General features: G+C 36.1%; 1 protein-coding gene across 1 annotated transcript in view; it reads right to left on the bottom strand.

Moving 5' to 3' along the window:
• Positions 1–24,914, bottom strand: part of LOC127849051 (low-density lipoprotein receptor-related protein 2-like) — a 121,898-nt gene extending 96,984 nt beyond the window's left edge. Inside the window, exon 1 of the mRNA XM_052381773.1 lies at positions 24,005–24,914. Within this exon, the coding sequence (XP_052237733.1) occupies positions 24,005–24,116 (112 nt within the window). The 5' untranslated portion in view covers positions 24,117–24,914. The remainder of the gene's footprint in view (positions 1–24,004) is intronic.
• Between the last annotated feature and the right edge of the window lie 1,184 nt (positions 24,915–26,098).

Here is a 26,098-nt window from a genome sequence, read left to right as displayed (position 1 = left end):
CAAACTGTTTGCTATTCTGATAGTGGTCTAAGAAAAATAATCGAAGAAAATGCTAATTTTAGAAATTCAGCAGGCGACATTTTAGCAGACAACAAATTTCCCAGCATGCAAAGGGTTAATATTAGCCGATCAAGCTTAAATGCATTATCCTTATACCCTTGCAAGGGTTTACAGTTGCTATATCGCCCCATTCGTGCAAAAGGTACCATGTGCCTTCTTATTTCAATGAGACATGGTACTTGTTTGCACCCAGGGTGTGATATGATACAACCCATTAAACTGATTTAGGCACTAAATAAAGAATCTTATTGTTAAATAATATGCATATAATTATTCATCCATTTAAAATAAATGTAACGGTGTTGTGTGTGGCAGGTGGGGGGGGGGCATATTTTGGTTAATAATTGGGCCCCATTCCCAAATTTAAAATAAATGTAACAGTGTTGGGGGGTGTCAAATATTGGTTAATAATTGGGCCCCATTCCTTATCTAAAAAGGTACATTATATTTTTCCTGTCTGTGAGTTAAGCTTCAATCACTCACACTTTTCATGACGGTAGGTTAACCTTTTTGCACTCACACCCTTCTGGCGGTCAGTTAACCCAATTGAACTCACACTTTTCATAGCGGTCAGTCAACATACATGCACTCACACTTCCTGGGAAAGCTAAACCTATCCAGGATCACTGTCAATCATCACCACTGTAAATAGATAACCAGCTAAGCGAAAGTAAACATCACACAAGAGGTAGTGCTCGTGAAAAGAATAAGTTTTACCATTTTTATCGCGAACGTTTTCAAAAAACTGTGTGACAAATTAATATTGGACATATCAGACTTCTATTGCAAGTAGTTGGAGTTCTTTATTAATACATTCGTGTGTTGAAATAGATCAAATAAATTGTGTACGGCAAATAGTTTTGAGTTTGTAAGGGAAAATAAATGAAAATTTTGCAAATACGTGACCATCTTGGTATAAAACAACTAAATACAATTATATTCTTTACGATGAGACCTTTTATGGCCAAAGAATACATCTGATGCATTGTTGATATTTAAAAAAAATGTTTTGTATTACGGGCACCTGCTACATAGAGAAAAACAGGTTACTGTCTGATCTTTTTGTCATATATCAGGCAAGGCTGAGTCTGATATATATCCAATATATTACAAAAAATTTAACCTGTTTTTCTGTTTATCATACCTCTTCGTCCCCAATTTTAAAGAAATAATGAAAAAATCGCTAAAAAGCTGCAGTTATAAAAAAAATCTCCGGCAACGTTTAATCATTTAAACCACCGCATTGATATCTGCCTGATATAACATTGCCTGTTATATTTTTTATATCATGGTCAATAGGAAGTTCTTATATCAGTCATGTGTGGAGGATGGTAGTATTTAACTCGGAATAAACTATAAAGTAATCATCTTAAGTGAAATCGAATCACAGATTTAACAAGCCAAACTATTTTATCCTAAGATGTGATATTTGTTAAACACAAAATGCAACACAGACAGCAAAAAACATTATCTTTTTGCAAATATAAAGCGCGCGTGCTCATGGCTACATTAATAACACGTCAAACGATAAAATGCATATTCTTTCCCGCTAAAAATGCTGCTTTTTAGAGATTTTTTTAAATAATTTCTTTAAAATCGGGGATGTAGATGTATGATAAACAGAAAAACAGGTTACTGCCTGATCATTTTGTAATATATCAGGCTCAGCGCAAATAAAACAAGCAAATTCGTTGAATTGATATCCCCCGCCTATATACTTCTGGACACAAAAGTGTTATATTTGACACTAAAAAAAGCTTTTTTTTGAAGATACAAAGGGCCATAACTCTGTTTTGAACAGATGGTGTACAATGCCATTTGGCGTGCATCATCCTCTTATGCATATATATACTCATACCAAGTTTCAATGAAATCCGCCAAAGCACTTCCAAGATATGGCTCCGGACACAAAAGTGCTTATAGTAAAAAGCGTTTTTTCAAGATACAAAGGGCCATAACTCTGTTTTTAAGAGATGGTGTAAAATGCCATTTGGCGTGCATCATCCTCTTATGCATATATATACTCATACCAAGTTTCAATGAAATCCGCCAAAGCACTTCCAAGATATGGCTCCGGACACAAAAGTGCCTATAGTAAAAAGCATATTTTCAAGATACAAAGGGCCATAACTGTGTTTTTAACAGATGGTGTACAATGCCATTTGGCGTGCATCATCCTCTTATGCATATATGTACTCATACAAAGTTTCAATGAAATCTGCCAAAGCACTTCCAAGATATGGCTCCGGACACAAAAGTGCCGGACGGACGGACAACGCCAAAACAATATCCCTCCGCCTCTGGCGGGGGATAATAACAGCTTGGCAAGCAGCGCCGTTATATTATTCTAAGCCTTGCCTGATATATAACAAAAAGATCTGACAGTAACCTGTTATTGACTCTATATCAGGCAGATGTGAATGCAGTGGTATGATAAATCGATCGACCATTGTTCAGTCCGTATTTTAGTTTAATACGATTCTAGTGTATTACATCGTATTTATGTTTTAAAATCAAGATGAATCGATAAAATATTTACTAACAAGTGGATTCCAATCAGGATTTGATATACAACTCGTGTAATTATTGGAACTCGGCTGACTTTCTGTTCACAGCGTTGTAGCGTTCAACCGCAAACGCACATGGCATCGCCATTGTTTTAATTTCAGCTTATGTGCTGTGTTTGCGTATTAAAACGCAAAAACAAGTACACTACAGTTATTTTAATTTAATAGATTTCCACGAACAAGAATCAAACCAAGACAAGAAATAGCGTTAAAATGGTATATATTGCCTATAATAGGAAATCAACTCCATACCTGATGGCAAACCAGTAATCATGAAAGAAAAGCTGTTTCTTCGAGAAGTTACAATTTCAACCCGGTACCAAGCAGTCATAAATTTGTGTAAATAACGCTTTGTCATTACGAATTGCAAGATAGATACACATTTTTAAACATATTTATTTTTCTGTAAGATGCCTATCCACTGGAGCGATTTATTATGAGATATTTTAGGTAAATACTTACTGCTCTATATGGTTGGTTTGTTAACTTTCGCTTCGCTGGTAATCTATTTCCGGTGGTGATGATAGACAGTGAGGATTGAGTAACTTCCAAAACTATATTATGAGATTGTAAATTTGTTTTTAGTATTTTTTTGTGTGCAGAAATGCCATCATTATAACCATTTGACCCTTGTTGTGAGAAAACTTGGCTTAATGCATGTGGGTAAAGAGTCGTCCCTGATTAGCCTGTGCAGTCCGCACAGGCTAATCAGGGACAAAACTTTCCGCCTAAACTTGATTTTCGGTAAGGGACTTCCTTGAAACTAAAAATATCATAAAAGCTGAAAGGGAAGTTCCTGATTAGCCTGTGCGGACTGCACAGGCTAATCTGGGACGACACTTTACGCACATGCATTAAGCCAAGTTTTCTCAGTACGCGACTTATTTAATGCAACATGCAGCAGTGCTATATGACTTCATGCTCACTCACTCATTTTAAATGGTTGAAGTACCACCTGTTGCATTATCTACAAACAGTAATTATCTGCTTAAAGGCATTCAAAATATGGTTGGCACAACATACAGAGAATTAATCTTGATATTTGTGAACATTAATGCTTTTAACTGATTAAACATTAATATTCAAAGAATTTGAACCACGCACACTTTACAGAAACAAATTACATTTTAATAAACAATTTGTTACTAACTATATAAATTATATTTGAAATTGTTCAATAGAACTTAAGACAAAAACATTCATGTTTGTTTTTGTTATTTAATTTTAAATGTATTAATAGATTCTAAGGGTCAAAGTGTTTTTCCCGATTAAATTTACTACTTTGAAATGTTATATTGGTATTTGTTCTAACTAACTTATAACTTATGATAGCTGTATTGAGATGGTCTGCTTCTCAACAAACTGCATGATTCTTTGATGTTTGGCTCAACAAAGTTACAGATTATCATCCCTACTCCAAACACAGTCACCAACAAAGGACACGTCATTTTCCCCGAGTCAACATGAATGCGCTTTACTTCTTCGAGACACCCCTCTGTCCAGCCGTATGACTCGGAGAAAAATAAATCGACTCCAATCAAAGGCCCCTTGACATTAACAATGCCTCAATGTCTGTAATGAAAGCGCAATGATCTTCCACTGTGTAATTACAGAAGACACATCTAACTGAAACTTAAAACCTCTCAGTTGAATGGAAAGTCAAAAACACACAATTTACTACAAAGATTAAGACCTCAGATGTCTGAACCAAGATTAGAAATCTTTAAGAACAAATTGCTAAACATTCTTTTTCCTCCAATATCCCCAGAGGCCAGAATTCCAATCCTTTATTTCCATTTCCAACTTCTACCTAATAACATGTCTCAATTTTCCTAATAAGATCTTGATATTTTTCTTCCCTGGGATCAGAACATCTTCTCCGATGTCAGTAAGAAGTTTAACTAGATCTATTAAGCACAGAAGTCTTGGAAGGGACGACACTTTCCTTTGTTTTGGTATTTGTCGTTTGAAAGATGTCTTTTCTTTGCATAGTCAAGTTAAAGTAAAAATAAAGGCTGAAAGTATTGTCCCGTATTAACCTTTTGCATGCTGGGAAATTTGTCGCCTGCAAAAATGTTGTCAGCTGAATTTCTAAAATTAGCATTTTCTTTGATTATTTCAAAGAATACTATCAGATTAGCAAACAGTTTGGATCCTGATGAGACGCCACGTTCTGTGGCGTCTCATCTGGATCCAAACTGTTTGCAAAAGCCTTCAAAATTCGGTTCCAGCACTGGAAGGGTTAATCTGCACAGACTGCACTGGCTAATCTGAAAGCAGGGATTTCAGTACATTTTAAAAACCAGGAGTAAAAATGACCCAAGGTCTCAAAATTATGAGGGGTCCAAATACAAATGATTATGGTCAAAATACTGAAGTAACTTGAAATGTTCCTAAATGCATGGTTAAGGTTTTGTAATACTTTATTTATCATACTTACAAATAAAACATTTTCACAAAAGCTTTTTTATTTCAATAAAACATCATTTTTGGTCCTTTTTTCAAGATGGATTGTGGAATAAATGTGTCCAAATGATGCAAGGCTTATTTTTTGCAGGAGTAAAACATGAGAAAATTGCAACTTGCTTGCATAAAAATGCAGGATTCTGCTTCAATTGAAATCACTGTGCAGCGCCCTCACACTACTTTGGGGGAAGGGGTCCACAGCCCTTAGGAGGGTGAATTTTCACGGCGTTTCCCTTTTTGGTGTTTTTTTTACTTACTCTCTCATTATTACATTTGTACATGTTTGCACTAAATTCATTGCATTTTTCATAATTTAGTATGTTTGAAAAGATTAGATTGAAATAGAATTGAGATATAATAATCATGTGATGAGACACATCTTTCTATTAAAAAAACAAAAAAAAAAAAAACAAATATTTTTAGGGGGAATTCCCCCCCCCCCCCCCCAAAAGGGGAAAAAAGTATACTTTTCAGGTGGGGGACTGCTGTCGAAATTTGGCAGCAGATTTGATAGATTGAGGGCCCTGCTGTGAGAGGACAATTTACGCACATGCATGAAGCCCAAATTTCCAGAGCGCGGTTCATTAATAATTCATTTTTATAAATTCTCAAACCATACATGTTTGAATTCATTGCACACTCATAATATGGCGTATACAAAAACAAGTCAATAGCATACAGCTCTGCATAGCATATAATCTATTGATTCCATTTTGCAAAAACAATTGCAATAAATTATTGCATGAGTACCTAAAATATCTTAAATGTCTGTAACAATTTCCTGTTTTTCCTTGTACATGAACAGATGCTTGCATAGATTTTCAAAATTAGCCTGTCAATTTCATGCACAGATAAAATAACTATTTCACAGAAATTTCCACCCTTAACTTGCAAGCATCTAAAGATGTTCATAATTTCCAAGTCAATTTAACACACACAAAAAATAGGGATTTCAAAGAAAATTCTGATTTCACAGAAAGTTCCGCCCTGACGGAATTCAAGTTGACATCTGAGCTGGCATCGCCCATGGGTTTTACAGTAAGTGTAATAGGCGTAATTACTGCTGTCAAATTTATCTAGCAATTGGAGAAAGACAATGGAGCAAGTGGGGAGAGAAATGGTAAAAATATCAACAGTTATCAAGTATAAGTCTCAAATGCCTTGATAATGACTACAAACAGCAGAGAGAGGGGGGGTTACAGTCCACTTTGACCTGTCATGGAAGTATTTGGCCATAGTGTGTGTTTTGTAACCGTTTCTTTTCATACTGATTATGTCAACTAATATTCTAGAAAGAAAAGTCATACTCTTCTTTCACAATTGATAATAATCATCTTGCAGGGTGTGTAGAAATATACCAGTATATGATGACCTTTACTGGTATCTCAGGTATTTTGACATACACGAGTCCAATTCTGGGGAAACTGATAAGCCAGTGCAGTCCACTCAATGCTGGGGAAACTGATAAGCCAGTGCAGTCCACTCAATGCTGGGGAAATTTATAAGCCAGTGCAGTCCACTCAATGCTGGAGAAACTGATAAGCCTGTGCAGTCCACTCAATGCTGGGGAAACTGATAAGCCAGTGCAGTCCACTCAATGCTGGAGAAACTGATAAGCCTGTGCAGTCCACCCAATGCTGGAGAAACTGATAAGCCAGTGCAGTCCACTCAATGCTGGGGAAACTGATACGCCTGTGCAGTCCAATGCTGGAAAAACTGATAAGCCTATGCAGTCCACTCAATGCTGGGGAAACTGATAAGCCAGTGCAGTCCACTCAATGCTGGAGAAACTGATAAGCCTGTGCAGTCCACCCAATGCTGGAGAAACTGATAAGCCTATGCAGTCCACTCAATGCTGGGGAAACTGATAAGCCTATGCAGTCCACCCAATGCTGGAAAAACTGATAAGCCAGTGCAGTCCACTCAATGCTGGAGAAACTGATAAGCCTATGCAGTCCACCCAATGCTGGGGAAACTGATAAGCCTATGCAGTCCACCCAATGCTGGAGAAACTGATAAGCCTATGCAGTCCACCCAATGCTGGGGAAACTGATAAGCCTATGCAGTCCAATGCTGGAAAAACTGATAAGCCTATGCAGTCCACTCAATGCTGGAGAAACTGATAAGCCTATGCAGTCCACCCAATGCTGGGGAAACTGATAAGCCTATGCAGTCCACCCAATGCTGGTGAAACTGATAAGCCTATGCAGTCCACCCAATGCTGGAGAAACTGATAAGCCTATGCAGTCCACCCAATGCTGGGGAAACTGATAAGCCCATGCAGTCCACCCAATGCTGGAGAAACTGATAAGCCTATGCAGTCCACCCAATGCTGGGGAAACTGATAAGCCAGTGCAGTCCACTCAATGCTGGAGAAACTGATAAGCCTGTGCAGTCCACCCAATGCTGGAGAAACTGATAAGCCTATGCAGTCCACTCAATGCTGGGGAAACTGATAAGCCTGTGCAGTCCAATGCTGGAAAAACTGATAAGCCTATGCAGTCCACTCAATGCTGGGGAAACTGATAAGCCAGTGCAGTCCACTCAATGCTGGAGAAACTGATAAGCCTATGCAGTCCACCCAATGCTGGAGAAACTGATAAGCCTATGCAGTCCACCCAATGCTGGGGAAACTGATAAGCCTATGCAGTCCACCCAATGCTGGAAAAACTGATAAGCCTATGCAGTCCACCCAATGCTGGAGAAACTGATAAGCCTATGCAGTCCACCCAATGCTGGAAAAACTGATAAGCCTATGCAGTCCACCCAATGCTGGAGAAACTGATAAGCCTATGCAGTCCACCAAATGCTGTGGAAACTGATAAGCCTGTGCAGTCCAATGGTGGGGAAACTGATAAGCCAGTGCAGTCCACTCAATGCTGGAGAAACTGATAAGCCAGTGCAGTCCACTCAATGCTGGAGAAACTGATAAGCCAGTGCAGTCCACTCAATGCTGGGGAAACTGATAAGCCAGTGCAGTCCACTCAATGCTGGAGAAACTGATAAGCCAGTGCAGTCCACTCAATGCTGGAGAAACTGATAAGCCAGTGCAGTCCACTCAATGCTGGAGAAACTGATAAGCCTATGCAGTCCACTCAGGCTAATAAGGGACTGCAATTCCAGTTTTTGTGAAAATTTTCATGAAAAGGTTGTCTTGTCTACAAGAAAATCAAATTTAGGCCGAAAATTGTCCAAGATAAGTCTGTGCAGCGCTCACAAGATTACACTTCAAGCACATTACATTAAGCCCAGTTTTCCCACAACGCCACTCATATAAATGAGAGAATGCGTTTTTGTAACATGGCTTTATGATTTCTCACATACATAGTGACAGCTATAGGGCAAAAAGTAATGGCACATATGGATGATAAATCACTTAAACTGACCCCACGGTAATATCACAGAGCTTTTGATGGATTTACATATATAAGATATCCAAAGGATAAATACACTAAAAGCATGAGAAAAGTTATGTGCACTGTTTTTTCAATATTTGATAGAGAAATTGCGAAAGTTGTGGTAACTTGACATTTAAAGCAATATTATTAAGGTTTGTTGTGGTAAAAAAAATTGATGTATTATGGATTATGAAAAATAAAAAAAAATCTTAATTGTTCGTTTAGAAATGGTAATCATCTCAGAAACAATGCATCTGTTTTACTTTAAACCTTTTTATTTTAGCTTGTTTACATTGAAAGCCTACGGCTTATTTGAAAGTTTTTTATTTTGTTTCCTGGGTAGAACCAGGGGGGATAAATCATTTTTAATCTCAAAACCATATAATTCAGATCTAACAAAGGTCTGAATCTTAGAAATGCCCCCAAGTATAACTTAAAATTTAACAAACATCTTCCATGCTTAATTAATGTGATCCTTTTGCCTCAAACACTTAATGCCAATAGTAATGCATGCATTGCCACTGTTTCTGCCCATCTATAATTATATAAAAACAAGAAACCGTCAGAGACGGGTTATGCTCCCCAAAGGTTTTTTTGTCACAATATTGCACTGATAATATATTCAGATAAAAGGAAACGTCTTGAAAGCACAATTAAGTTGGGGGGACATGAATTTTTTAATAGAAAATTTCAAAGGGCCATAACTCTGTGAAAAATCATCCGACCAGAACCCGCTGATGATATGCACATCTCATCTTGGTAGTGAAGCTTCCCATAAAGTTTCATTGAATTCCGGTCATTAGTTGCTGAGAAATAGCCCAGACAAGAATTGCACTATATGTACAATTAATGGAAAATTTCAAAGGGCCATAACTCTGTGAAAAATCATCCAACCAGAACCCGCTGATAATATGCACATCTCCTCTTGGTAGTGGCGCTTCCCATACAGTTTCATTGAATTCCGGTCATTAGTTGCTGAGAAATAGCCCGGACAAGAATTGCACTATATGTACAGTTAATGGAATATTTCAAAGGGCCATAACTCTGTAAAAAATCATCCGACCAGAACCCACTGATAATATGCACATCTCCTCTTGGTAGTGAAGCTTCCCATAAAGTTTATTGAATTCCGGTCATTAGTTGCTGAGAAATAGCCCGGACAAAAATTGTGCACAGACGGATGGACGCACGGACGGACGGACACACGGTGGGACGGACAGACGAAGCGGCAACTATATGCTCCCACCAAAATAAATTTTGGGGGAGCATAACAACAAAATGACAAAAATAAATAACGAAGTTCCACCAACATGTTATTACAAAATAAATCAGCCGGAACACTATACCCTATCCACCATGTATCTGAATGTGAAAAAGATATCAAAACATGTTATCTGCAAACCAAATCTATTGGGATCACATTTAACTCTGTGACAGTGGAGTGTGCGCCCTATCAGTTTGGAATACACAATGGATGTAGGTGGGAGGCATGCACTCATGATTTTCAGGATTGCTAATGTTACATCATGCAATGGTTTTAAACCAAAATATTTCACTATTGTCAGACATATATTAAGTGCTGTGTATGATATTGGTCATTTGCCTAATTTAAAAACGTATGGTACATTTAAAGCGGGTATATACGATTTTTTATATGTGTTTAATTGTAATATATTGATAAAATATGTTACAATAACACAAAATAGGCAAGAAAAATTATACATTAAAGCCGAATTTCATAAAATGCAGCAAAGACAAATTAGCGCCCCGAGCCGATAGTGACGTACATATTTTCCTACAATAACCGAAGCATTCGTCTTTGTATTAGGATCGGAGATAGTGTTCGTGTGTCGTATGAATAGATATCGTTGCAGGAATTCAAATAAACCGTTAAACTAAGTTTAGATGCACATCGTACATGTATGGTATACATGCTGGCGAATTCGGCTGTACAGCCGTTTTCAGTTTCAGAATTAAATATCTGGCTTATTTCGCATTTTTCGAAACATGTTCTTCTTAACTTTTATTTTAATTTATATTGAAATATATATATAATAAGTTTTTTACACAGTTTATATAAATTCATAAATATTTGACAAAATCGTATATACCCGCTTTAAGTAGTTTTTTTCCCTGCAATTTGTCTGGAAGTAAATTATTACTATAATCAACAATATGTTGTTTTTTTATTTCCTTTTATAAAACTTTTATGCTATACAGTGTAATATAAACATATTTTTAAAATGTTATCTTTACACCCCATTTGCAATAATAGTAACAATAAGTCTATGCAAATAGTGTGAGGTCTAATCATCCATTATTATGTACATATTTCTAGACACCTGAGATACTGTAGACTTTGATTGCATGTAGATCCACAATCTTATTGCAAACAAATTCAGGCATCCATGATCGCAATCCGTCACTTTGGTAATAGCGTTGTCAAAAAATGTTGACAATGATTACACGTAGATCCACAATCTTATTGCAAACAAATTCAGGCATCCATGATCGCAATCCATCACTTTGGTAAAAGCGTTGTCAAAAAAAGTTGACATACCACTAACTACACCCTAAATCACTCATACACTAAGATAATTATTGTAATTATCTGGAAACTTTTTAGAGGGTAATATAATAATGGAATTTATTTTTAGGCCTTCATAGGTCTAGAGGAGCTTATGAGATGAGTGGGTCAAGAAAAATTAGCTACAATATCTTTGGCAGAATACAAGATGTTATCCACTATCTCAAATATATATATTCCAGTTGAGAATTTATATCCTTTGAGTTTTCAAACAATGATTTCAGTCACGCTCTGTGAAAAGGGGGTTTAATGCATGTGCGTAAAGTGTCGTCCCAGATTAGCCTGTGCATTTCCGCTAAGAAGAGACTTCCTTTAAACAGAAGATACCATTAAAGCTCAAAGTGTCGTCCTTTATCTGGGACAACACTTTATGCACATGCAGTAAACCCCCTTATCTGGGACAACACTTTATGCACATGCAGTAAACCCCCTTATCTGGGACAACACTTTATTCACATGCAGTAAACCCCCTTATCTGGGACAACACTTTATGCACATGCAGTAAACCCCCTTATCTGGGACAACACTTTATGCACATGCAGTAAACCCCCTTATCTGGGACAACACTTTATGCACATGCAGTAAACCCCCTTATCTGGGACAACACTTTATGCACATGCAGTAAACCCCCTTATCTGGGACAACACTTTATGCACATGCAGTAAACCCCCCCTTATCTGGGACAACACTTTACGCACATGCAGTGAACCCCCTTATCTGGGACAACACTTTACACACATGCAGTGAACCCCCTTATCTGGGACAACACTTAATGCACATGCAGTAAACCCCCTTATCTGGGACAACACTTTATGCACATGCAGTAAACCCCCTTATCTGGGACAACACTTTATGCACATGCAGTAAACCCCCTTTTCACAGTGCACAACTCATTTACATTTGATTACAGTTGATGTATAAAGCATCATATATTGCACCGAAATTGAATTTGAGGCCAAAATTTAACTCCAATCTGCTGCTCAAAAAGCCTTTTCCATTGGAAATGAGGCCAAATACAGGCCCTCAATTTGAAAGAAAGAAACAACACTAATCATCAAACAACCAGGAGTAGGTTGTAGTGGTGCAGTGGATATCAGGTATGGTGTCCGCCTAGAGACTGGGAGGTCATGAGTTTGATCCCCACTGTAGAAACGTTCTTAAGATTTCCCCCATAGACAACAAGTACTGGTTCTAGTCCTAGGAAATGGACTTGAGAGCGTTTCAATTAGGTCTAGGGCTTTCTATGCAATCAAGCTAAAATAAATAGGTTTAAACTAACAGGGTTTTTCCAGCCATTTTCATGATTTTGGGAAAAGGAGTCTGATCAAATTGGGATTTTTTTAATTCATAAAATTGGCAAAATTGGGAATTTTTTTATCGAAAAAAAAGGACCAAATTGGGATTGTTTTATCAACAGATATTGACACAACAGGTCTTTTCCAGGCAATTTCCAAATAAACAAGAAACCGTCGGAGACGGGTGATGCTCCCCAAAGTTTTTTTTGTCACAATATTGCACTATATATTTAGATAAAAGGAAACGTCTAGTAGTTGGGGGGACAAGAATTGCACTATATGTACAGTTAATGGAAAATTTCAAAGGGCCATATGTCTGTGAAAAATCATCCGACCAGAACCGGCTGATAATATGCACATCTCCTCTTTATAGTGAAGCTTCCCATAAAGTTTAATTGAATTCCGGTCATTAATTGCTGAGAAATAGCCCAGACAAAAATTGTGCACGGACGGACGGACACACGCACAGACAGACGAAGCGGCTAATATATGCTCCCCCTAAAAATTGTTTGGGGGAGCATAAAAATTAAATTGGGATTTTTTTTATAATTTCGGTTTGGGATCGGGTCCGTTTGCTTTGGGACCGCGGGTCTTTTTACAGACTTTTTTTATATAGCAGGAAAACCCCTTACTAATAACCAGGAATTTCAGCTTCGCTGAAAACAGTGTTATAAATGCCTCGTCCACTGAGTATTACAATGTATTACGGTGGGGATGTGCCATTTTGGCACCTCTCTCTAAACTGCTACACCTCCTTAATATGTGTAGAATCAGGTGTGTCTATAACAATGACCACAACAGTAAATGGTTATTGCAGTTGACAGGAACATTAACTTAAGGCTTTATGGATTATTTCACTATAGCAACAAGTTAGTCCAATAAAAGTCTGATAATTAATGTCCAGTTAACATATTTACATAAGTCTCATCTGTCAATTACATCGTGGTCACTTATTAAAATGGAAATCAATAGAACCAAACCCAGCAAAGTATCTCTGACTCTCTGATGGTCACAATACATGTACTTTAACCCATTTATGCCTAGCGTCTAGGAAAAAGGCCTTGGCAAACAGTGTAGACCCAGATGAGACGCCGTATGATGCGGCGTCGCATCTGGGTCTGAGCTGTTTGCTTAAAGGAATATCTGTAAGAAATATTCTAAATATAGAAATAAATATACTAGACATCCCTAATTTTGGAAATAAATTGATCCAATTAAGAAGAATGGGAGAGTCCAGCTGAATATGCATAAATGGGTTAATGGAAAAGAAATCAACGCAGTGGACAATCCGGCAAGAATTATTAGGTCAGTTTCCTACATCTTGCGATAAAATCGAATTTCAGTGGTCATGGAATAGGGTCAACTTGACCACTAGCTATCATTATAGTTTATCTCTGAGGCAAAATTTCCTTGATACTGTCAATAAAACAGCCATGAAACTGTCCAGCTAGGGAATCAGTTGGGGGTTTTTGTCGTTAAAAATTGGGTCTGGTATCCGGGCCCCATTCCCAATGGAAAAAAGTATACATCTTTCCCAAATGGGACCTAAATATTCCCAATTGAAGGTTTCCCCCCCCCCCCACCCCCCAATTTTTTATTTTTTTTAGATTTCAACATTTTGTTCATCCATTTGAGTTTAACCCTATTAAAAAAATAATACTGAAAACACTTCTATTCTAAATTTAAAGCATATTTTAGCAGAACAGCAACAACACTAATTTCCCAAATTTAGTCAAAACGCCGCGAATTTTCCCAATTCAAAGGGACCCGGCCCCATTCCCAAAATGGTAAAAAACACACTGGAAACAGTTAGACGCATGAGATGCGTTCACTGCTGCAGCCTATAATTTACATACCAGCGACTTTTTTCCTTCTTTATACAGTACCTTTAAAACATATTTTCCCTATTCAGTAAAAACGACAGTATTCCCTAAATGACGGTTATCAAATTATGTCATCTGTCTTTTATTATCATGTGGCCCCAAAAAGTCTGGTAAACTTCCATCTTTATGGGTCTTTTTCATCTAATGACTTTATTTAAAATTCATTTGTGTAAAGACCTTCCATTTCCAAAGATTTTTTAGCTTACATGTTTGCTTTTTTTTCGCTTACATGTTTTCAGATATGTTTGCTTTGCCCTTTGTATAACTACACATAACTTAGTAAACATTTTCACTGAATCAAAACTGTTAAATGTCAAATATATTTTGATATTTTAAAACCTGCAAGAAATGTGAAAGCAACCATCCTACATCAACCTAAAATCCAAACCAAACATTACAGCAATTTTAAATACTGTTTAATGTTCAGCAAAGTCGCTTGGTGCAAAATAACCCAGGTGTTTATGGGTGAAATTATAACCTGTTAAATTTTACAAAATTGTCGCATATTTTTTTATAAATACATATGTATTGTAATCTTAAAATTAAGTCCAAAATAATTGTAACACTCAGAGGGAACATTTTACTGTGACATTTGTCAATTTGTGAAAAATCTGGGCTTTTTTTATTGATTTGGGGAAAGGGCCTGGCCTTCCATTTTGGGAAAAATTATTGACAAAACTGATAAGGGGATAAAATTTCCCAATGTAAGCTTGAGATTTGGGGGAAAATTGCATCATTTTAAATACATTCTCTTAGGGGAAAGGGCCTTACTCTTGGGGAAAGCGACCTATATAAAGCCCTTCTTTGCTCAAGAAGGAAAAAATCCCTTAATTACACAGGCCCCTTTGCAAAATAGCATTATTAAAGGTAACCATGCAAATATCTGACATCAGATTCTGAAAATGATAATTTAAACAAAGAAAAAAATTATATTTTTACATAAAATATTGTTCGTTTTTTAGCTATTTTCTTCATAGAGATTTCTTTATAAATAGGCAGATATTGGATATAATACCTGTAGATATTACTGATAATGCAGAAAGCAACAACAATATTTTCAACAACACAAATATTTTACTGACTGGCCTTTCAGTGCCTACCCCAGTTGCTGCAAATGTGTTAATAAATAACTGGGGGAGGGGGGAGAGGGGGGGTTATTTTCAAAGTTCATGAAGTTCTCCCGCACCTGCGTCTGCATTAAGTGAGGACCCAGAGACACTGTGTCCCAGCACTCCTGCCTAATTAACTAACCAGACTCATGAACATTGGGACACATTTAGAATAATAGCTGCAATTTCCAGCAATTTACTTTTTTTAAATAAAAGATAGTCAATTCTGGTTAGGTCTTAGGCCATCCTTAAAAATTCTTTTGTATGGCATAACTCGACCAACCCACTAAAATCGGCCCGGCTGATTTTTTTTGCTCGCTTAAAATTCTTTCTGCTAAATTTTTCCTTTCCGCTTTTTATCCTTTCCGGTTATTTGCGTCATTTAATTGAATGCTCTTTCAAGGATATCTAGAATAGCAATGAACAAAACGCGTACCTTTTTTTTTTTAATCGCCTATTTATTTGACATATGCATATGCGATTAATTAGACTTTAAATACAATTAAACCGCTCCTGTTTTTCTCGTATCCCTTTAATTAAAAAACGTTGCTGTCGTTCAGGATAGTTTGGGAGTAAAAAACAAATTAATTAATTATCACCTTTCAATTTAATTCGGCAATCGGCAGAGATGTGTAATATTATCACCACATAACTAATTATTTAATTATCACTCTTTAATTCAGATCGGTAAATATTCTGTAGAAAGATAAAAAGTGGTCTGCAGCTTAGAAATGTTTATTGACGGGTATTGTCACGTTTTTGTTTCATTTGTTTATCTCTTTATACGACTTTGCGACCGGCCGCTATTTTGAAGGCAGACTGCGATATTAAATGTGTATTCAAATTCTACAACATCTGCGCATGAGTGACCCAATATTATTCAATAGCTCCACTCGTTCTCACGTTTCATTCGACAACGTCATGTCATGTGTAAGCGAGCTCAATGTTGATTGGCCAGCTACCATGTGCACTTTAATTACAATAAGGTCAATCGATGTCTAATCGGGTACAGACCAGGTTTTGTTAACTTTTCGAATTGCGAACACTTTCATTGAAACAAAGAGACAAATATAGAAAACCAGTCCCGATTAAAATGGCAGATGTTTTCAACGAAATTTTACCACATTTTCGCATTTTCGCAATTTAGATTTTTCTTGAGCCAAATTCTCAATATTTTCGCAAATGGCGAACGACAGCGCGAGCATTGCGAACGTGTTATTATTGGAATAAATGCTCACTATTACAGGGCTCGTGCTGTCGTTCGCCATTTGCGAAAATATAGCGAATTTGGCTCAAGAACAATATAATTTGCGAATATGCTAAAATCTCATTAAATTTCATTGAAAACATTTGCCATTTTAAACCGGACTTTTTTTTTAAACTATTTTTCTCTTAGTTTCCATGAACGTTTTGAAGCACATGTGGTAGCTGGCCAATCAACATTGAGTTTGCTATCGGGTAATATTGGGGCATTCATGCGTAGATAATGGAATACACAGTTGGCATTGTCGTCTGCCTGCAATATAACGGCCTATGGCAAAAGTCGTATAAAAAATAAGCAAATGAAAAGAAGCGTAACACTCAATAAATTATTTTTAAGCTGATCACTTTACAACTTTCTACCGTCTATCAATCTAAATTAAAGGATGATAATTAAATAATTAGTTACATGTCGAAGATGTTACACCTTTCTGTTCTTGATTGAAATTAAAATGTGAAAATTACTTTGTTGTTTTTTACTCACAAACTATGCTATTGTAAAGTAATATGTCAACCAAATAGTATATTAATTACGCATTTTCTAGGTTACTTGTTTTCATTTTCTGTAGTCAAATGATATGCACATTTTATTTTATGTGCGAAATGCGTACAATTTTTCATACTCACGTTTTCGGATAAAGTATTTTCGTCGATTATATTATATTTGTGATGTTCTTTATACAAAAAATAGACTTTATCAATACACGTGCGGACACGGATGGCGCAGAACAATCTTTACCAATTTCCTTTCATGAGGCAGAAGACTTGGAGCTTTTTTGATAATTACCTTTCAGTTTGGTATATGTCGGAGTTCAATGTCAGAAAAAAAAATACTAAAAAAAAATAAAATCCCTACCTACCTACCCACCCAAATTTACCTGGGTCGGGTTATGCCAAACAAACAATTTTTTAAGGATGGCCTTATGCTGTATTACAAAATATTTTCTCAGCCATTTTGGGAAAAGGAGTCTGGTGCAAATAGGATTTTTTTAAACATAAATGGGCAAATTTGATAATTTTTGAATTAACAAAATGGACCGAATTGGGATTTTTTTATGAACAAATATTGACAAATCAGGCCTTTTTGCTGGCCATTTTGGGAAAAATCATATGAATTATAGTTGTATACTTTGTTAGATGTTTATGAAATAAAATTGACATATAATAATCATTAGACATTTCTAACAAACAAACATTTTTTTTTTTTTAAATACAATTTTGGTTTGTGATCAGGTCCTTTTTCTTTGGGATCAGGTCCATTTTACAGCCTTTTTTACATACATGTAGCAGAAAAACCCCTGTATGGGAAAACCGGAGTACCGAAAGGAAAACCCACCTGTCTTGTATGATGACGACCAACCAAACTCAAGTGCGCCAAAAACGGGGATCTAACCTGCGCAAGACACGGATGTACTAATGACTACAGAATACCAGACAGCCAGAGTTTTGATAATGTTAAGAGTCTCAGTTGTTGAACATTTGTTGATAAAGTAAACAGTTTTGTTGACCAAGAGGTTAATGACAATATTGTCACAACACAGAGATTAGGCCATACTGCTTTTATTCAATGCTTTATCATCCTCAGCCTAGACGGTTTTTCCATGACATAATGAACAAATTAATACAAAAAACTTCATATAACCCTTTACCACAAGACCTTTCTTACTAGAATCAAGTTTTAAAGGCTTCATTTCCAACCCTTAGATACTGATGACTCAGCAGCAAATAGCATAAAACCTAAACAGAATGCGACTTACTTGCAGGCTGTTCTGGTTTTATGCTGTTTGCACAAAGCCATTTTAACTTTGCTGCCTAGTGGTAAGGGTTAAATAAATCATAAAACAATTTTGGTGATAAATAAAAAAGTACTTGTATGTGTTAAATCTGTATGACAATTGTAAAATGGCTCAGTTTTATAATTAGGCTGTTTTTCATTGTAAACATTTAATAAGTTCTTAACATATACATGTAGTCAGATTGACAATTTGTACCAGACTTGTTGGTAAACGATTTTGCTTCCGCTTGAACCACATTAATTGCATGAATAACCCTTTACAACGCACAGATAGTACCTACTTGATTGTTAGGTTTTGAAACATCATGGAGGCCCGGAACAAATGAATTAAATTTGTATGGCCTAATCTCCAACAATATATCTTAAAAGTGGTCAATATTGGCTGATCCCAGCTTAAAACCACTACTGACCAGTGAGGGTGGGTGCCAGACATATCTGAGGGATTATTTAGACTGTTGTATTTTCAAGGTTATTCCCTTCTGCGGATTTGGAGCCATACTACCATGCAGTCAGCACAGCATACATGCCATAATTTTTCAGACCAATTCCGGGACATTGAGTTAAATTGTCCGGGACTTTTGCCGATTTTCCGGGACATGTATAAAATGTAGCGATATTTATAGACACATGCATTTTTGGTACGTTTTTTTGTTTCGCATCGTTAATTGCATAAGTTCGAAAGCCTATCCGAAGTACACTTAATCTATTAACGTCAAATTAAACATTACTACTTCCGTTACTAGATACAAGCCACGTGTTTTCAGTGTAAGCGTTCTAAACATAGATGGTGACGTCACTGCGTTATTGTTATTAAGACCGGTGTGTAACGCGTAGTTGTTCATACGCCATTATTCATTAATAACATTTATAAATACAAAGTTTTGACATGGCGAACGCAATTCAAATTCACTTATTATTTTTAACGTTATGACTTATGTTTACTAGGGGTTTAGAACAAGACAATAATAAACCTAGTGAGGATGACGTTTTTATATGCTTACTTTTTTACTCAACTTCTTTGTCGGTTAAACGTGCAAACATAAACTGCTTTTAATTTTTTACTCAGCGATGTTGGACTTCAGATGTGTGAACAACTATCCTTTGCCCTTACGCAGCGGGAAATAATGACGTAGTAGATTAAAGTCAATTAACAACCACATTAAACAATGCCGCCTTTTCGGTGTGACCGCGAACGTGAGACAATCGATATGATAACAGGACCCCTGTTAATTGATCGATTTTGACACGTAGCGTAGTCTGCCTATTCGGGTAGGCATTGTCATGGAGACGCTGCAGATATACACAGATGCGAGGTGCAGTTAAGCCCTAGATAAGGTACATGTATATATGGATTTTGTAAATTCCGGGACATTTGACAGATTTCCGGGACAGCGGGACAAGTTCTTCATTTCCGGGACTGTCCCGGACAATCCGGGACGTATGGCATGTATGCAGCACAGGCTTATCAAGGATGACACTTTTTCACCCTTTTCCAACATAGATACGTTTTTTGACTAATTTGTAGTCCCTTAGAAAGTTACATTTAATTCAAGACCTTACTTTCTAAATCAAAGTTTTAAAGTCTTCATTTTCAACCCTTAGATACTGATGAGCAGCAAACAGCATAAAACCTGAACAGCCTACGAGTTACTCACAGGCTGTTCTGGTTTTATGCTGGTTGCAAAAGGCATTTTCACTTTGCTTCTTATAGGGGAAAGGGTTAACCGTATTTTTCGGTTGAAGGAGGTCTCTTCTTAGTGTAAATCTACGGTAGTTAAGGCAAAATGTTTCATCTCTGATTAGCCTGTGCAGACTGCTTATCTTGGAAGACATTTAACCCTTTGCATGCTGGGAAATTTGTCGTCTGCTAAAATGTCGTCTGCAGAATTTCTAACATTAGCATTTTCTTCGATTTTTTTCAAAGAATACTATCAGAATAGCAAACAGTTTGGATCCTGATGAGACGCCACGTTCTGTGGCGTCTCATCTGGATCCAAACTGTTTGCAAAGGCCTTTAAAATTCAGCTCCAGCGCTTTAAGGGTTAACACACATGCATTTCGTCCTGTTTTCCCTGGGCAAGGTTCATATCAACACATACTAAAGTGATATTATGGGCAGTTTTCACTGTTGAATTGAGCTGAAAAGAATTAACAGGTCAAAAGAGTTAGTTAAAATGTTGTAACTGACCAATTATCTCCAACTCATCTTGCTACCAGTTGTTTACAAAAAATATATATTATATATGATATTAATATTATAATTTTACATGACTGTTCCAGTCCTGTAAGCCGAGCAGAACTGTCTTTATATAAGGATCGGAGTTAGTGTTTGTGTGTCGTATTAATAAATATCGTTGCCGGAAATTAAAATGATCCGTAAAACAAAATTGTGTTGTATGAACAAATCTGAACTAAAACTAAATTTAGATTCATATTCATTCATGATATAGTCATGCTGGCCAATTCAACTGTTGATATTCAAATGCATAATATTTGTTCTCTTTCCAGGATATTGTTTTAGTATGTTGATGCTGCATCAACAAATACAGTGCTTTCCACAGGCTCCCCCCCCCCCCCCCCCCCCCCCCCGTAAACAGCCCCAGGGCGTCTGAAAAAAATCCTGTGCCTGTGGAAAGCACTGAAATATAATAAGTGTTTATGAAGTGATAACACCAAAAATAAAAGATTGACACCTATAAACATAGCATATACTGTTAGATGCGTCTTATGTCACTTTAAAAAGCACATTTGTCAAAAAAAAATAACTATGCTGAAAAGTTCACAATAGAGCCCGAATAGGTACATATACAGTTTGTGCACTCCTACGAACTCTTATACCCGTATTGAAACCCACATTTTGAAACGCAATATCTTGTCTTTATATCTTCATTACACCGTGACACTGTTTACCTCAAAGCTGTGCCGGTTTAATAGACAAATATCGAATATCTTTATATCAAAGAAATTGATAAATGCTGCAGTAAACTTAATACACGCATTAAGACAGCATTTTGATATCATCTGAAATGCTATTTAAATAGGTTTTAATTTTATACATATGTCTCTTATGAAAAAAATATTAAAAACTTTTACTGATGCATTTCCTGGTGTAGTTAATGTATTGCAAATCAACTTTAAATACATTTATCATCTAGAACAATTTACAAATGTAGAATGTAGCAAAAGCAGTAAATAATAATAATTACATTGCATTGACACCATTCCTTTTACAAAAAAGGGTCCTTAAATGAAAAACATAGCATGTTCTTGATGTTTTTTGAAAATTGCATTCATCAGCACAGTTTTAGTCATTTTGTGGTATGCAAAAAAACTTGTTATGCAGGAAATTTGAAAATGTCATTTGAAAAAAAATCTTTGATAAAATATATATTTGGTTCATGAATAAATTTGAATTGCATATCATGAAATAATAGCCTATTGCTAGTGATTTAAACCTTTCCCCCATAAAAGCAAAGTGAAAATGGCTTTTGCAACCAGCATAAAACAAGAACAGCCTGCGAGTAACTCACAGTCTGTTCAGGTTTATGCTGTTTGATGCTATCAGTAACTCATACAGGGTTGGAAATGAAGCCTTTAAAACTTCAATTTAGTATGAAAGGTCTTGAATTAGATGTAACTTTCTATGGGACTACAAATGCATCAAAATATGTATCTTAGAGGTAAATGGATCATGAAATTGATACCATTGCAATCTGTTCAGTGTAAAATACACTATGGTAACAGTAAAGTAATGTGCACTGTCATCTATGGTAAGTTACCTATCAGTGACAGCTTTATGCACAACAGACCAGATATCATATTCCAACATATTAGATTTCCTTAACATTGAAGAGTTTGATATAAGACAAAATACAGATTTTTTTATTTTACAACAAGACTTTTTTTAAATTAGTACACAGATAACTACATGTGTACCCTACTTAATTTACGACTCGGTTTCATAACTCTGACATGCAATTTAGCAGATTTAGAGATTTATAGGGTTTTACCCCATGTTTTACTAAGAAAAACACATTGTTATCAGGGCTTTTGTTTCTTTCTACAGCAAAGGCCTTACATACATGTAGGCCCTTTCCCCCAAGAGAAAGGTTCCTTCCCCGCAGATAATTTCTTTAAAATGATCCCAAAATGGAAGGAAAGGCCCTTCCCCCAAATCAGGAAAAAAGACCTGGTTCATATGTAACAGTTATTGCCTATACCAGGGTGCAGGATCACATGACTTTTTGGGGTTCACAATTAAACGTTAAGGGATGTTAACGCACTGGTAAGTGGTGATTTTTATCAAACAATTTGTATTTCAATTAGTGCATAAAAGACAGTTATTTATGCTGCTTTTGGCAATGTGAAATAAATCAGAATTACATTGTTAATAAGCCTGTGTTCTTGGCAACCACCAATCTGGTTTGTAACGCATTGAAATTTAATGTTCACCGTTAACTTATGCTGCACCCAATGTTAAATATTTGACACTGATTTCTGATGAATTCAAGGATTTATTAATAAATCTTATGTCATAATATTGGAACAAACTGCAAGAAAAACTGTCTTTTATGCACTAAAGTTTTTTGCAAACGTATTTCAATAACATAAGATATTTGCAAAGATATAGTGTTTACATTCTGTCCAGCCTGTGTGTAAACCCCTGTGAACCCTGTTCATCCTGCAACCTGTATACTAGCATGGAATAACAGCACATTAAAATCCAATTAAGTAGACAGTAACTGTTGTACCATGTAACAGCTTTGCCAATAAACACATGAGGCTGATGCCTTAATAAACAATGTATCACTACAAATCTGTTTAAATGTGAGTAATTGGCTTTAATTTAACAAAACTCAATGGACTTTATATAATGATCTATAATAATTATTCACTAATTGAGCACTTCTGGGAATAATTATTTTATAATGGTCTCTCTGACCTTGTTCAGACAGAAATTCAGTTTACCTTGAATACTAAATGCCGAGCCAGCATGAGCTACTTAATTACTACTTTATAGGTAATAATGATCACAATAAATAATTATCATTAACACAGCAGTAGCAGTCAGTACAAATAGCTAGCAACATAACCAGTGTTGCCATTAGTCAAGGTATATTGCCATTTTTATAATTGCTATATTATCCTTATTATCATTTGTATTACTATTATAATTATTGGTATTATAATTATTATCATTTTTACCAGCATCATTATAATTTATCATAACCTTTACTACAGTATTACCACCACCACCATCAATATCAGCCAGTATCATATAATTACGACTAGAAAGTTCTATGCATAGGCTATTGCATAACCATTATTATGAATTTAATAAAAACATAACATTATCGAAACTGAGCTAACGTCTTAGCGTAAGGACTAGAGATGAATCAAACAACTTCAAAATGCAATACCAAGTTTCTAATAAATTAAAATGATAACAACGTTATATCGATAATAAATTAAAATGATAAAAGTTGTATCGATCTTCAACAGGTGGGTCTAAAATTAATTGCTCATGCCTTTCGATGCGATGGTTGTATAACAAACTCACGCCGTACAAACTTGATAAACTTACCTTCAACTTGTGTATGCGCATTTATAGTGAGCCCATCGACGAAGGACAGGTGAAAACAAAATACACAAAATATGAGGATAAACTTCCGAAACAACAGATCGAACAAGCACATGTTTGCAGACGAATTTTCTAATTTCACTCAAACATCATCACATGGTACTTCCGATTAAATCCACCGTGAACATATATCTAAAATTTGCGTTGAATATGCACAAGTATTGCGTTTTAAAAGTTTTAACCATTCACGAAACCCTTCTGTCTACATTGCAGTCACAGATTAAAGTTATGTGACAAATTTTTGTACCGCTGATATAGATCACGTGACATACATGACGTTTGCTAAAAATAGATTTTCATTTACAATCTACAGGTGTATTATTCGGCGATAGCGAAATAGCACACGAACATCTAATTAATACAGAATCTCTGGATTATATATAAGTTTTTTTTCCAATACAATTTGCGTCTACATTCCAATAATATATCAATCTGTGATCAAAACACAAACGGCGTTTTGATTTGAATTACATTCGCCACTTATTTCTCGTTGAAAAAAAACACGTTTCGTAGTATACTGTATTTATTTAAATTATAAGTATGTAAAAACGCAATTATTAAATTTGCATTAAACTTCCTCCAAATAAAAATCAACAGAGTTGGAATCGATTTTCATTGCTTTAGACGAAGAGGAAATATTCCACAATAAATAAATAAAATCATGAACTTCTTTCAAGTCCTAATAGGCGACATCGCAACTAAAACTAAACTGCGCATTGTCTTGAAATCCAGAATTCCCCCAGCGCGAAAATCGGCTACACTTTTGCGACGCTATTTTTCTGAAAGAAGAAAATCTAATTTGCCACCGAAATGACACGCGCTGGTGTTATTTGTCACTGAGTGTTCGACTCTGAAATTCTGCCTTATCGAGTGGCATCGATGAACTATTTCGAGCGACGCTTGGCAACATAAAAATTCGGCGCCAAGAACCAAGAACGATCAAACCTTGACAGGAAAATCGAATCTTGACCGATCCACTTGTGAAACAAAACTCCGGGCAATGTCTTCGTCCTTTCTTAACAAAGAATATCCGGAACTCAGAACATACCAGCGGCATGTATGTTTACCGAGAAATACGGGAAATAGTATTGATTGGTATGTATCTTTATATTTTGTAGAATAAAACTATTGTAATACAGGTTACTATACGCGTTTTTTGTCACAATGTTTTCACAGTTCCGATTGTAAACCAAATACAATCGCTCGGTGCGTCTAGGACCGGAAATCTTACATCGATGGTACACGTTGTTTAGTATCCTTCCTTGCGAATGAAAAATCCACTCGGCACAAATTGAGTTATTTCGCGGTCTTTTCATTGTAACTGGAAAAAAATAAACTATTGCAGCGCAGAAGAATGAACAGTTGAGCCGCGCTCGGGCAATCGGCGCATAATGCATGTGGGTAAAGTGTCGACCCAGAAGAGCCTGTGCAGTGATAACACTTTACGCACATGCAATAACAACAAATAAGGTATAAACATTGCTCTTGGTAAAGTCAATTTCATGTCAGTTTTTTTAATCAATCAATTTGTTTAGCTTCAACAATCATACACTATCTCTACCTAGAAAAGGTTTTCGAAGCAACAGTTACGGCCATGCATCCAATATAAAGTATTAGCAATTTGCACTACCGGTATTATGTATGCATGTTTTGCTGTTGCTGTAACAAGTACTGTTAAGTCAAATCTTGAATGTGAGATTTACCTAGACTTAGTTCCAAAAAAAAAAAGATTTTATTTATGCCGTGTAAGATTATCTGTTCACCCTCTTCGTAGACTGGTAGATATAATGTACACAATATTGTTAGACAAGAAAGATATTGTCTTTTATTTCATTGGGGGCTACGTTGAAAGATAAACTTTTGAGTGCGTTTATTGAAGTACTGTGCTTAAGTCGAAATCTCACTGCCGAAATCCGTATTTCCTGGTATGCATTCATTCAGGAGAATTTTCTTTTCTCAGAAGTTTAGAGAGGGTATCTTTTTAATTGCAATTTTTTAAAGAGGGCAGATCCATCGTTCACATGATACAATGCTTGC

The sequence above is a fragment of the Dreissena polymorpha genome, chromosome 10 (assembly GCF_020536995.1).
Source record: "Dreissena polymorpha isolate Duluth1 chromosome 10, UMN_Dpol_1.0, whole genome shotgun sequence".
Classification (NCBI taxonomy): Eukaryota; Metazoa; Mollusca; class Bivalvia; order Myida; family Dreissenidae; genus Dreissena; species Dreissena polymorpha.
This window is presented reverse-complemented; position numbering and strand designations above follow the sequence as displayed.